We start from the raw sequence: 15,410 nt of genomic DNA, 5'->3' as shown, positions 1-15,410 counted from the left end.
GCTGGAATGGTTGACCTTATGCAGAGCATTCATGATGCAAGTCAAGATGTCAATATGTTTAAGTGAGTAGATGATCAAATTCCATAATAGCTTAGAACCTGTAGGTATTACTCCTCAGCATAAAAGCAAGCCAAATTTCAGATTGATTTCTTGTAAGGTACGGAATCTGAAAGATTTCTTTTATATACACAACTATATACAATTAGAACACAGAAAAATTGAATGCAGCATCTTTGTGTATTCTGTTGGTCTAGTCAGAGCATATATATGAATCAAATATAAATAAGAGTACGTATAGGTTATTTTTGGATGGGGCTACACCAAATATGAGAATTATTCATTCAGTAATGCTAGGATGGATGACCTCTTCAAAAAGGAGTTGGAAGTCTTTTTTATTAAAGTTTCACTGTAATGTTGCACATTTCCTTAATGAATATACTTCTTGTTTGTACTGCAGGACTCATGACAGATGAGCTGAGGAATTTTCTAGAGCTAAACTTGCCAAAAGTTAAGGAGGGGAAGAAACCTAAATTCAGCTTGGGAGTGGCAGAACCAAAGCTAGGTTCTCAAATTTTTGAAGTTTTGAGTATTCCTTGCCAGAGCAATGATTTTGTGCTGGAGCTTCTTCGAGGAGTCCGTTTCCATTTGCACACATTCATCAAGGATCTTAAGGTTTATGGTTGAATTCCTGTTGATTTATGGCACTTTATATTGTTTATTGTGCAGTCAGTTACTGACACATATCTTTGTGCTGTCTCTTTCAGGAAGTAGACTTGGAGAAGGCTCAACTGGGCCTTGGGCACAGCTACAGCAGAGCGAAAGTGAAGTTCAATGTCAACAGAGTAGATAACATGGTTATACAGGCTATTAGTCTTCTCGATACTTTGGACAAAGACATTAACACCTTTTGCATGAGAGTAAGGTACTGCAAGTTAAAACTTACTATTTTTTTGTTGCTTTTTTGGGTTATTAAAGGGGTCTGTATGAAACAGCATCTAGGGTCAATTTTAACAGGCTGTCAAGTTGAGGTTTATTTCTCATAATTGTTTTTTAATTCTTTAGTTAGGATTCAGGAATCATCTTTACACTAAAAGTTAAAACTATTTGTTCATTAACTTGGATTTGTAAGTGCCTATTATCGCATCGGATTGTTTAAACTTTACAGGGTCTGGTGCATAGCTATATGTATTACCCTTCCCTGTAACATTAGAAATAACTATATTCAGTTGAAAGGGAAAACTGCAACTATTTTGGTAAATGAAAAAGTAAATTAAAGTGCATGCTAAAATAGTAAAATACAAAAAGCAAACAGGGAACAAGTGCGATGCCAGCTATATATTGAATTAGTGCTATATGACAAAACGGATTACTGATCATGGACTAGTTTAAATTACCTTTTGCAACTAATGCCTAATGGGTTAGTTTGTTGGATATCTTCCATCAAATAATAAATATTTGATTATCAACTTGCATTTTTTTTGCCTATTACCATGCAGTCACATGGATAGACATTTCAAGTAAGGCAGCATGTGTATCTCTGCAATGCTTGCCTCACCATATTTTATACCTTCATGTAATGTCAGATTCCAGAATGGATAGCATAGGTGTCAAAATGAATGTCAATAATTCTAGGATTCAAAAGTTGTAAGAATACAGAAATAAGATAATGTTGCTAATGTCCAAATAATCACAAAAGTAGGTCAGTGGGACTAGAAGAGAATTAATTAGCAAGCATTGCTTATCACTTAACATTAATTTAAACTGTTTTTAGGTGAACAAATCATGACACCGAATTTCCAATCAAACTGTGTTATAAGATTTCATTTTATATAATATTAAGTTAACAAAATAATTACATAAAACTATCAAATGTGACCCTTGGTCGGTTGGCTTTTAGAAAGTTTAGTCGTTCTTCTTCAAGTTTAGTCTTTTTAAATGATACCACTTTAATGATAGAAGACTATTGGTTAGAAGTTGACATTTTTGGCTGCTTGCAAACATGATCTCCCTTTTTGTAAATGCATATCTGTTAAATTTGGCAACTAGGGCCAAACATCACTTTGGACAGCTCTTATGAGGCAGCTGATATTTTTCTTGGATTCCTCTTTCCGAGAGGTGTAGGATTGATCTAAAGATCATCCCATTCTGACATGTACAAATGAAGTTATGAATTTATTTTGATTATGGCCAAATTGTCAAGGTCAGCCAGCCATCAAATTAGCCTCCTCCAGCCTTCAACATTGCATAAGAATACAAGGTGCCTCCTCCTCATTTTGGCATCTCATCTCATTCATCTTTCTCTCTCACATCTTGATTGGGTACGGATTTCTGGGCCTCTCTCTCTCCACACATGTGAAAGGAAGACTGTCTTTTCTAGCTGCTGCATTGACCAGATTTGACCGAAATTTCAGGAGGCTGACTTTGACTAGCATTGACCCTGTTTGACTTCGGTTTTGTGAGGGAGACTTCTATTTGGGCAGGCCGCTGTTCTGGGCACAAAAACTGAGGCAGTTTGACCCCTATGTTGACCAGCGTTGACTGCCTAATTCAGGTTGCTGTGTTGATTTTTGTTGACCAGATTTGATTGGTTATTTTCGGACTGTTTTGGGCTACATTATCTTGCTGTTGGAGGCCAAGTTGACCAAGGTTGACCGAGCTGTTTTGGAGGTCAATTTCAGCCTTGTTGACCAGCGTTGACTTTCTGGTTAGGGCTTTCTGTTTTTGCTATTTTGACTGATCAGTTTGGGCAAGTGAATATTGTAAATTGTACTCTCTCTTTCTCTGCTGAACTTTTGAAGAATTATAAGAAGAATTGATCAAGGGTTTCCCCACATTGGGGTTTGTCCCTGGCTGGTGCCATATCTTGTGTCCTCTTGTGTTGGCTTGTCTTCTACTGTTATTGTTTATGTTTTATCTGCATTTTACTATTATGTTGATGTGATTGCTATATTGGATATGATAATGGGCTAATAAAGAAAAATGAAGTAAAATTGCTGTAAGCATAAAACATACCATTGTTATCCTAAAATTAACATGGTATCTGAGTTGAGGTGAAGACAAAGCCCAAGCAAGAGTGAAGAGCAATCACTGATCAAGAACAAGTCTCAATGGCCTCTACATCCTACTTTAAGTCTGATGACAAGCTTAATGATAAGTCTGATTATCATGCATAGACGATGTCTCTTGATTTGACTTTAGAAGAGCAAGATGTCATGGATTATGAGCAGGGAAAAATTCTTGAACCTCCTTCAAATGCACCGGCTGCTGCTAAGACAAAGTACAAGAAGGGTGAACTCAAAGCCAAGAAGATCATTAGGGATTTTATTCATAAGCACTTAGTTGCTTACATCTCCAATTTGAATACATCAAAGGAGATATATGACAGGTTGGTTGGCATGTTCAAATCTAGCAATGCAAATCAAATTCTTTTCCTCAAGAACAAGCTGAAGGATATAAAGAAGGGAAAAGGTGAGGATATTCAATCCTACTTCATGAGGATTACTGAGATAAAAAATGATCTTCTTTCGATTGGTGAAGCTATTGCTGACAGGATGCTCACTCTCATTGCCCTTAGAGGTCTTGCTCCCGAATGGAATATGTTCAACACTACTATTCTCAATAATGACAAAATTCTAGGTTTTGAAGAATTGCTGACTAGATGTTCTCAAGAAGAAACAAGGATGATGGAATTGGAGATGCCTTCGAATATGAATAATCCCACCGCATTCTCTGCTCATGCCAAGAGGAAGAACAATGCAGGTTCAAAGAAGTAAAGTCATGGAAGGCCGGGATTCAAAAATGGAAGGAAGGGAAGATGCTTCGTTTGCAACAAGTTTGGTCACTATGCCAGGGAGTGTTCAAATGGAAGGGACACATCTCATGATGATGATCACAATCATTCCAGGGGCAACAACAACAATCAAAGGATGGCACGTTCAACAATAAAGGGAAAAGGAATCCTTCCACTACTCAACTTGGAAATGATCGAGCTTCTAAAAGAACAAGAAACTCCAGGTATGATGAGTGTAATGTTGTAAATTGTAATCAAAAGGAATTTTATCTTATATTTGCCCTCTCTACTGCTTCTCCTTTGGATACTTTGGGAAATTGGTTGATTGATAGTGGTGCCTCATGGCACTTCATTGGGTACAAGGAAGCTCTTTCAAATTTGATAGAGAAGGATACAAATCTGGAAATTATCCTTGGAGACAATGCCACCTATCTTGTGAAGGGAGTTGGGAATGTTACCCTTTAATTGAATCAAGGTAACACCGTTCATCTTCAAGAAGTACTATATGTACCTGATCTAAAGAAGAATCTAGTGTCTATCTTGACAATAAAAGACAAAGGATTCAAGGTGGCATTCATTGGTGGAAAGGTATGTGTGTGGAAAATAAATTTCAAAGAAGCATTTACTCTTGGATTCAGAGTTGACGGTTTATATCAAGTTGGAGGAAGTCCACTGGGAGCCATGTCTTGCGACAATCTCTTCAATCCGAACTATGGCACCGAAGGTTTGCTAATCTTCACTATGAGGCTCTACCCGATGCAAGGAAGATGGTTACAGATATGCTCGAATTCAAAATAGAGCATGAAGGTGTATGTCAGGGATGTGTTGAGGGAAAACATACAAGGGGACCATTCCCCTCAAGTGATAGCAAGACCACAAAGATTTTGCAATTGGTTCATTCTGATCTATATGGTATGTTGCCTGTGACATCTTTAGGAGGATATTTATATTATGTTGTCTTTGTGGATGACTTCTCTCGCAAAACTTGGATATATTTCTTAAAGAAGAAGGGTGAAATACTGTCATGGTTTCGTGCCTTCAAAGCCTTGGTGGAAAATCAAACAGGGAAGAAGATCAAGATATTGATGACCGATGATGGAACCAAGTATGAGTCAAATGAATTTAATGACTATTGCAGGGAAGCTGGCATTAAGAGGGAGACTACTATTGCATATACTCCTGAGCAAAATGGTGTTGCTGAAAGGAAGAATTGTTCCATTATAGAAGCCCCACTCGTGCCATGCTTCATGATCAAGGACTTCGAAAGTTCCTATGGGGAGAAGTTGCCAACACTGTTGTGTACATTTAAAATTGATGCCCTCATCAAGCATTGGACTCCAAAACTCCAGAAGAAGTTTTCACCAGTAAGAAACTTGATGTTTCTCATTTTATAATTTTTGGTAGTACTATATACTTTCATGTGCCGAAAGAAAAGAGAAGTAAATTGGAGGCATCTGGGAAGAAAGGAACTTTTGTGGGCTACAGTGAAGCTTCTAAGGCATATAGAATCTACGTGTCTAGTCAAAGAGAAATAGAGTTGAGTCATGATGTCACCTTCTATGAGGATGCTGCCTTAAGGAAGATTAACAACCTTCCTATTTCAAGGAGGGACAAAGAAGATGCAGGAAATCAGGGAGATTCGCAGGATGAGCCGATGCCCGATGTTGAGGAACCGATGGATCCCATTGATCCTCCTCCTCATGAGCCCTCCTCCAAAACGAGACCCTCATGGCTGAGAGAAACTCTCGAAGATGCCAAGAGATATGTTGCACCGAGGGGGACATTTCGTGAAAGCAAGAAGCCTAATAGGTACCAAGGGTACTTAACTGATATGAGCACCATCATTCAGTCTGAACCTTGCTCATTCGAAGAAGTTGTGAAGCAAAAAGTATGGAAGGATGCTATAAACAAAGAGTACGAATTGATTATGAAGAATGTGGTCCTTAGACCCCAGGACAAATTTGTTGTCACCTCTAAATGACTCTACAAGATCAAGCATGGTGCTGATGGAAGTGCTGAGAAGTTCAAGGTCAGATTTGTTGCTCGAGGCTTCTTTTAAAAGAAGGTGTAGATTATGATGAAATATTTGCACCCATTGCTTGCTACACCACCATCCGTTCGATTATAGCCCTTGCTACCTCGCAAGGATGGAATCTACACTAAATGGATGTCAAGATTGCCTTCTTGCATGGTTCACTTAAGGAGGAAGTCTATGTGGAACAACATGAGGGGTTTAAAGTTCAAGATCGTCAGACACATGTATGCAGGTTGAAGAAAGCCCTGTATGGGTTGAAGCAAGCACCCCGGGCTTGGTATGGGAGGATCGATAACTATCTGATGAAGCTGAGATTTACAAGAAGTGAAGCTTGGTACTCTATGTGGATGATCTCTTTCTGACATGTGCAGACCCTCTTATTCATCAATGTAAGAGATGGTTGGCTTCCAAATTTGATATGAAGGACCTAGGACTATTGCATTACTTCCTAGGGTTGGAGGTCTGGCAAAAGCCAGGGGAGATTTTCCTTTCTTAAGGAAAATATGTTGTGAAACTACTTGAAAGATTTGGGATTGTGCACTGCAAGTCCGTGACTACTCCGATGGAACTTAACTTTGAGAAGTTATGCAGAAATGCTACTGGGCGCGATTTGGTAAATCCTTCTGAGTATCGTCAACTCACAGAGGCCCTGATGTACTTGGTGAACTCCTGCCCGGACATATGTTTTGCAGTGAACACATTGAGTTAGTTTATGGTGGAGCCTCATCATATACATTGCATTGTTGCCAAGAATCTCTTGAGATATCTCCGGGGCACAATCACTTATGGATTGGGATACACTGCCGAGAATGTGATGCTCCATGGTTACTCTGATGCTGTTAATTTTTAACATGTTCTTTGCTTAGGACGGTTACTTCAATGTTCCATGTTAGCCCATTTAATTTGCAATCACATAAATCATTATTGACAATAACTGAAGAAAGAAAATAAACGAAAAATGCTGAAGACAAGCTAAGACAAGAGAACATGAGAATATGGTACAAGCCAGAACACGAGAATATGGCACAGGTCAGGGAAAAACCCAAAGATGGGAAAACCTTTGATCAATTCTTCTTATTATTAGAATCAAATGTGCAGAGAGAGTACAATAAAAGTAAAAAATGACTTGCCAATTTGAACATACAGATGCACAACCCTTAGATCAATAGATGGCCCAATCGCAAATGAAATTCTGAAACAGTCGAGTCGTTCCTGATGTCATACAGTTGAAGAGGCTTGGACTGCAAATCATATCATTTATGTACTGCCTCTGTTGCTTCTGGTTAGGGCTTGTGACATACTACAACAGCCCCTACAATCACATCCAAAACATCCTTCTCCTATCACCTCTCATCAAGAAAATTCCATCCTTCCTCCAGTACAAGACTGTACTCATTTCAACCCACAAACAACCTTCATGACAACTTGCCTTCATCAAGATAGGTCTGTGGTTAACCAGGGTATATGATGATCTTCTAGTCCCTTTTTTCAACAAGATAATGCAGGATAATGCCAGCGACTAGCATGTGGTAGGCTCTTTGAGGATGCGGCTCACTAAGGAGAGGGTTTTCACACCACAGACTCACACCAAAACCCTCCTTATGCCTGTAGTCAATCTTCATGATAACTCGGATTTGTGATAGGAGATAAGAGAGCCCAAAACAATCCTCATATAAATCCAAACTTGCCTTTTACAGACTCGGCCTCTAGCCTAAGGAACTTGGCCCATTAGGTAGCCCAAATAAGACGTCAAACTATCTCTTCCTTCTTCGCTGGAGGTATCCTTACTTCTGCGGCCATTTTAGAGAGAGAAATGACTGATAACTATATAACATAGTGTGATGGAGCACTTCTATATCTAGTATTCGATGGGGACAAGAGACGAGTCCATTGGGCTTGATGACCCGACATATAGGAGAGGTCGACCATAATAATTTGTATGACATAATTCAAAAATTCAATAACACACTTTCGCTTGACCAAATCAGACAATCGTTATATCAATTTTGGTACTCTCTAAGAGAGGAATTCAATGTTGCAATTACATTTCCCATAGGAGTTGTCCAAAGTGGAATTTGGCCCTAGTTGCCAATTTTAACACTCCCTCTCAACTAGGAAGAATTCCACCTGCCAATCCGTTCATCATTATAGATCATCATGCAATTCTGTCATCATGAACCATCTTTATATGTTATCTCTGCTCTGTGTTGTTGAACACTAATATGAATAATAAAGAAGAATCAATCTAGAGTGAGTCACAAGACCTTACCACTCTCCACTGACAAAAGTCAGTCCAGAGGTAAAACCTCAATCAAACTTGATCCCAGATCAAGTTGAAGAACATCATGCATCCTAGTCATAGGGAGTACGTCAATAACCTATGCTTCCATCGATAGTGCTATGGTCCCTAACCACTTTTCCCAACTCATTGGCCAAATGAGAGGTACTTCCCATGTGTCCTTGACTACATGGGTAGGATGATACTGAATCAATAGCAGGGAAATTATGCATCACATCCTGCTCACAACCACACGTAGGGAAAGGATGAACCACATCCTACAACCACACATCATAATCATACGTAGGTGTAAAAATTTCTAATTTCCCACCCCGGTTTTCAGTTTCACCTTATTTCTCCCATATAGTTAAATGCCCTTTCACATATCCATACATTCAACAACTGAAAAAATATATATATATTTTTTTAAATTTCTGAAAACACAAATTCTGGAAATTTTACAGAGTGCTGGAAAATGCAGAAATAAAAAATCAGCAGGTACAAACAGTCATTTAACACATTTGAACACAGTGATTTTTGGTCAATGTGACCCTGGAAAAACCCCCTACAACTCTTGGGGAAAACCAGTTCGAGAGCTCTTCTTTATTTCTAAAAATTGCCTTTTTACAGTGAGAAATATTCAGCGAAAAAATCAACAATCAAATTTACAACTTATCTCTTTTCCCGTGCCTCACAACAATCTGGAAATTACAGCAAACAGGACAGCAATAAATGCTGTACGGCCTCCTCGACTTTCGTACCCACTTTTAGCATTAAATGCTGCTGTACGGCCGTCATTAAATGCGTTGTACGGACTGCAATAAATGAGTTGTACGACTTGCAATAAATGCACTGGAACGACCCTCGTTTTGCATGCAGAAAAACCAACAAACTGCTCCTCGATTTTGTGCAAACCACTCCTCGAAAATCGTGCAAAAATCTGCCTTTCACTGAGTGCTGAATTAGTTGTACAAATCTGCTCAATTGCTGCCTTGGAATGTGTGCCAAGCTGCTGTCTCCTACTCCTCCTTGCTCAGAAATCTCTCTTGCTCTCTTGCTCTCCTTCTCCCAATCTGCTCATGAAAGAATGAATGACCTTTTCCTCCTTCAATCTAACCCTAAGTGACTTTTGGGTGATCCCTAATTCCAGTGGCTGAAATAGATTGAGATCTATGGCTGAGATTAAATGCTCATTTAAATCTCACTTTCTATTTTTTAATTTACCCCACTTTAATAAAGACCCACTTAGTCATTTATTTCCAAAGTCACTTATCTTTTCTAATTTTACATTGACTTTAATAAAGTCACTTTAAAATTAGACTTTAGTAACTTTATCACTTAAAGTCACTTTTAAATTAGATTTAACTTTACAAAAATTATAAAGTCACTTTAGGAGAAAAATTAAATTCTTTTTGGACACTTTTCCCTAGGCCAAAGATCAAAGCCTTAGGGAACCACCTGTCCTCCGGTACCAAATTTCAACACTCCCTCTTACTGAGGAAGGTGTTCCTCACCACACCCATCTTGTCTCTGAAGTAGTCATGCTTGCCTCGTGGTAAGGCTTTGGTAAGAATATCTGCAACTTGCTCATCAGTGGGAATATACTCAAGCTTCACAACGCCCTTCTGAACACAGTCTCTGATGAAATGATATTTGATCCCGATATGCTTTGACCTGTCATGAAATACTGGATTCTCCGTGAGTTTAATGCAACTCTGATTATCACAGTAAATCACTGAAGGTCTCAACGGCTGACCAAATAAGCCAAACAACATCTTGCGAAGCCAGATGACCTCACAACTAGCTAGACTGGCTGCCATATACTCTGCTTCCGCTGAACTCAATGCTACTGACTGCTGCTTCCGGCTGAACCATGACACTACTGTCGAACCCAACCCAAAACAGCGCCCTGAAGTGCTCTTCCTATCAGAAGCACAACTTGCCCAATCAGAATCAGTGTAACCTGCCAATCTCACTCCATCCCCCTGCTTGTAATCCAGACCATAATCCACTGTCCCCTGCAAGTATCGCAAAATGTGTTTTGCAACTACCCAGTGAACCTTCCTAGGCTCACACATAAACTAACTCATCGTGTTGACTGCAAAACAGATATCTGGTCTAGTGTTGACCAAACACATCAAGGAACCAATCAGCTGCCTGTACAAAGTGGGATCCACCAACTCAGAATCTGAAGCATGAAGCTTCTTCCAGTTGGTGATCATCGGTGTCGACATGGGTCTACAATCCTCCATGTGGAATTTGCTAAGGATGTCCACGATATACTTCCCCCGCCCCAGGAAGAAATGCCCCTCCTCCTGCCACACCTCCAAACCCAAAAAGTAACGCATCAAGCCAATCTCCTTCATCTCAAACTCCGCCGCAAGATCTCTCTTGTAGTGCTCTATGAGTCCCTCTGCACCTGTAATGACCAAGTCATCCACATACAACACCAGAATGAGAGGCTCTTCACCTATCACAATAAAGTAAAGGTTCGGATCTGTCTCACTCTTTGTGAAACCCAACCCCTGCAAGTATGTATCTATCCTGCAGTACCAAGCTCTCGGAGCTTGCTTCAGGCCATAAAGGGCCTTCTTTAGTCTGCACACATGGGACTCCTTCCCATGCACCTCAAAGCCCTGTGGCTGCTCAATGTACACCTCCTCCTGTATGAAGCCATTGAGAAATGCAGTCTTCACATCCATCTGGTGGATCTTCCAACCCATCTCTGCTGCTATCGATATAATGGAGCAGATCGCAGTATATCGAGCCACGGGAGCGAAGGTCTCCTCATAATCAACTCCCTTTACCTGAGAGAACCCTCTAGCCACAAACCTCGCTTTGAATTTCTCAATGCTGCCATTTGTAGCATGCTTTACCTTGTAAAGCCATGTGGAAGTAACCACGGATTTGCCCTCAGGCCTCGGCACTACCTCCCAAACATCATTCTTCATGATAGAAGTATACTCCTCCTGCATGGCCTCTCTCCAGACTTGCTGGCTAGCTCCCTCCTCATAGCTAGAAGGCTCAGAGTCAAGGTTGCTGGTAACCATTGCCATATAGCTACAAAACCTCTCAGGTGGTTTACTCTCTCTGACCGGCCTCTTAGGCTCAGCAACAGATGTGGCATGTCTCAAGGTGTCCTGAAGCCACTTGGGCTTCCTCTTCCCTGAGTGCACTTCTCCCACTGGAGAATGAAACTCCTCGTCCTCATCATCATCAGGAGCCTGAACTCCTGACTGTCTGTTTGCTGTCCTCCTGCCTGCACCTGAACCTGTAGAAGCTAAGGTACCGTGTGAACTGTCCATCAGTGGACTCCCTAGTGAACTGCTCTGCATGCTGCCCGGAGCACCACCCCTCTCGCTTGGCAAGCCACTGCTCACTGACGGACCTGACATCCTCATAGATGTACCTCCGGATCCTCCTGATCCCTGCCCACTGGATCCCTGTGTCTGACTCAACTGCTGTTGAGGGTCTGGCTGATCCAGATACTCTAACTCCCGTGACCTCCTGAAGGCCCTGTCCTCCTCGAACTTCACATCTCGCCTAACAACAACTCTCCTCTGTGCAGGAATGTAAATCCGAAAGGCCTTTGAGGTCTCACTGTAGCCCACAAAGATACCCTTCTCTGCAGTGGGCTCTAGTTTGGTCCTCTTCTCCTTGGGTATGTAGGAGTATGAAATGCATCCAAAGATACGAAGATGACCAATATCAGGCTTCTTCCCAGAAAAAGCCTCCTCCGGAGTCATGTGCCCCAAGGCACGATGCAGACTCTTGTTCTGCAAATAAACAACTGTGTTGCAGGCCTCTGCCCACAAGAATGTAGAAATTTCTGTTTTCCCACCCCGGTTTTCAGTTTCTCCTTATTTCTCCCATGTAGTTAAATGCCCATTCCCATAACCATACATTTAACAGACTGAAAAAAATAAATATTGCTGAAAACACAAATTCTGGAAATTTTTCAGAATGCTGGAAATTGCAGAATTAAAAATCAGCGATCAAAAACAGCCATTAAAACACATTAAAACACTGATATTTTTGGTCAACTTGACCCTGGAAAAACCCCCTACAACTCTTTGGGAAAACCAGTTTGAGAGTTCTTCTTTATTTTTGAAAATTGCCTTTTTACAGTGAGAATTATTCAACAAAAAATCAGCAAGCAAATTTACAACTTATCTCCTTTCCCGTGCCTCACAACAATCTGGAAATTACAGCAAACAGGACAACAATAAATGCTGTACGGCCTCCGTTTTGTGTGCAGAAAAATCAACGAACTGCTCCTCAATTTTTGTGCAAAAATATGCCTTTCACTATGTGCTGAATCAGCTGTACAAATCTGCTCAACTGCTGCCTTGGAATGTGTGCCAAGCTGCTGTCTCCTTCTCCTCCCTGCTCAGAAATCTCTCTTGCTCTCTTGCTCTCCTTCTCCCAATCTGCTCATGAAAGAATGAATGACCTTTTCCTCCTTTTCCTCCTTTAATATAACTCCAAGTGACTTTTGGGTGATCCAAGTGACTTTTGGGTGATCTCTAAATCCAATGGCTGAAATAGATTTAGATCAATGGCTGAGATTAAACGCTCCTTTAAATCTCACTTTCTATTTTTTAATTCACCCCACTTTAATAAAGACCCACTTAGTCATTTATTTCCAAAGTCACTTTTCCTTTCTAATTTTTCATTTACTTTATAAAAGTTACTTTAAAATTAGACTTAGTAACTTTATCACTTAAAGTCACTTTTAAATTAGATTTAACTTATAAAATTATAAAGGCAGTTTAGGAGAAAAATTAAATTCTTTTGGACACTTTTCCCTAGGCCAAAGATCAAAGCCTTAGGGAACCACCTATCCTCCGGTACCAAATTTCAACAAAGAACAATGGCAACCCTTGATCATGTAACATGGCTTTGGCAACCCCTAAGATGGATTTGTTCTTCCTCTCCGCAACTCGTTCTGCTGGGGGTTGTAAGGAACAGTGAACTCCCTCCTAATGCCTGCCTCCGAACAATAGTCAACAAACTCTCCAAGGGTGTACTCTCCCCCATTGTCCGACCTCAGGGACTTGATCTTCCGACCTGTCTGTGTCTCCACAAGAGCTCTAAACTCCTGAAACCGCTTGAAGACCTCACTCTTGGTCTTTAAGAAATAAATCCAGGTCCTCCTAGAGTGATCATCAATGAATAAAACATAGTACTCATATCCACTCAAGGAAACATGAGACATCCGACCGCTCACATCGGAATGAATCAAATCAAGTATCTCAGTTGCTCTGCTGTCACTGCTGGGAAAAGGGGATTTGGCAAACTTGCCCATCGCACATCCTCTGCAAGTATCAAAGTGATCAGTACCGAAATCTGGCACACCTATAGTGATCTCCCGCAATGTCCTCAAGGCTCCATGATACATATGTCCCATCTTGCGGTGCCAAATCTCACACAACTCAGAACTGCTAGCTCTGCTGTCGGTACTACTGCTCAATGCCACAAGGGACTAGAATGCAAACTTGTACACCTTTGCATGGCGTACACCTATCACTCTAGCTGAATCAGTTGGAGTGCCCCTGGGATACATCAACACCTGTCCTCCCCTGAACAGTACCTCATATCCTCTGTCCTCCAAAGCTGGGACAGATATGAGGTTCTTCCTCATCCCTGGCACATAAAGAACATCTGACACCTTCAAGGGAGGTTTGGACTCCCTCTGAAATGTCGGAGTCCCCACGCCGACTGCTCTAACAACTTTATCATCACCAAGTACTACCTCTATATCAGTACCACTCTTTGAAAGCTCTGAGAAGTACTCTCGGACTCCTGTCATGTGACGTGAAGCCCCACTGTCCACATACCAGATACCTGAAGATGCTCCGCTAATCAAGGGAAAAGCATGCTCCCTCTGAACCTGTGTGGCAGGTGATCCTGCACTAGAGGACTCATACGCAGTGAACCCAAACTTCCAGTCACAACGAACTGCAACGTCCTCAACCTCTGCTGAAGCTGCCACGTTCTGGTTCTTCCCCTTCTTCTTCTTCTTCTCAGGACACACAACTGCATAGCGTCCCATCTTTTGACAATTCCAACACTTCACCTTGGAATAGTCCTTCTGTGTGTCACCCTGTTTACCTTTACCTTTACCTTTGCCCCCACCATTGCTTGTGGAAACCTGCTTCTTCCCTTTGCCTCTTTTGCCTCTTGCCGACAGTGCTACATCCTCATCTTGCTCAGCTGGCTTGGCTGCCCCAAGCTGACTTTCCTGATCTCTTTCTGAATGCAATCATCCCAAAACCTCTCCCATGTGGGAAGGGTCTCACGTGCACAAACCTCATCAGCAAAGTTCATCCATGAACGAGGGAGGCCATTCACTGCAATCCGCACTAACTTAGTGGGTGGAATGTCCTCTCCAACTGCTACCAACTCATCTCTCACATTAGTAATCTTTGTGAGATATCCAGCTGCACTATCATTACCCATCTTAATGTTCTTCAGCTTCTCCTTCAGGACCATTTTCCGGTTCTCATTGGTACTCTGGTAGAGATTAGACAATGCTGTCCACATATCATGGGCATTTCTCTTTCCTCACACATGAGGAATGCAATGGTCTTTGACTCCATCTAGAATCAACCTCTTACCCTTGTTGTTCTTTTTATTATACTCAGCCAACTGAGTAGCATCAGTAGGCACAACAACAGGTTTCTGTGTGGTATGCACCATGATCTCCCAGATTTCTGCCTCCTCAAAGATACTCTGCATTCTCTCCTTCCAAACGCTGTAATTTGTATGCTCACCTAACCTATCCTCCACCCTCAATCCCAATGACATGCTGCTGTCCTAAAACTGAAAAATAACACTGCTGTAGTAAAGATAAAACTACTGTTTGTGAAAAATCAGCTTGCTGGAATTTTCTGAGTGAAAAAATTAGCAGCTGTAATTTTCTTCCTTGCTGTCCCAAACTGCACTTCAGCACTCAAGCTCTGATACCATGTAAAAATTTCTCATTTCCCACCCCGGTTTTCAGTTTCACCTTATTTCTCCCATATAGTTAAATGCCCTTTCCCATATCCATACATTCAACAACTGAAAAAATAAATTTTCCCTGAAAACACAAATTTTGGAAATTTTACAGAATGTTGGAAAATGCAGAAATAAAAAATCAGTAGGTACAAACAGTGATTTAACACATTTGAAGACAGTGATTTTTGGTCAATGTGACTCTGGAAAAACCCCGTACAACTCTTGGGGAAAACCAGTTCGAGAGCTCTTCTTTATTTCTGAAAATTGCCTTTTTACAGTGAGAAATATTCAGCAAAAAAATCAGC

General features: G+C 41.0%; 1 protein-coding gene across 1 annotated transcript in view; it reads left to right on the top strand.

The window, feature by feature from the left end:
- Window positions 1-15,410, top strand: part of LOC149211521 (nucleolar protein 56-like) — a 101,678-nt gene that overhangs the window by 2,273 nt on the left and 83,995 nt on the right. Inside the window, exons 3-4 of the mRNA XM_089391520.1 lie at window positions 458-672; window positions 765-922. Of these exons, the coding sequence (XP_089247646.1) occupies window positions 458-672; window positions 765-922 (373 nt within the window). The remainder of the gene's footprint in view (window positions 1-457; window positions 673-764; window positions 923-15,410) is intronic.

Source organism: Pinus tabuliformis, chromosome 1_1 (assembly GCF_031772625.1).
Source record: "Pinus tabuliformis cultivar Carrire ecotype Pingquan chromosome 1_1, CPIR1, whole genome shotgun sequence".
Lineage (NCBI taxonomy): Eukaryota > Viridiplantae > Streptophyta > Pinopsida > Pinales > Pinaceae > Pinus > Pinus tabuliformis.
Note: the sequence above shows the minus strand (reverse complement) of the source record. Positions and strands in the feature narration are given on the sequence as shown.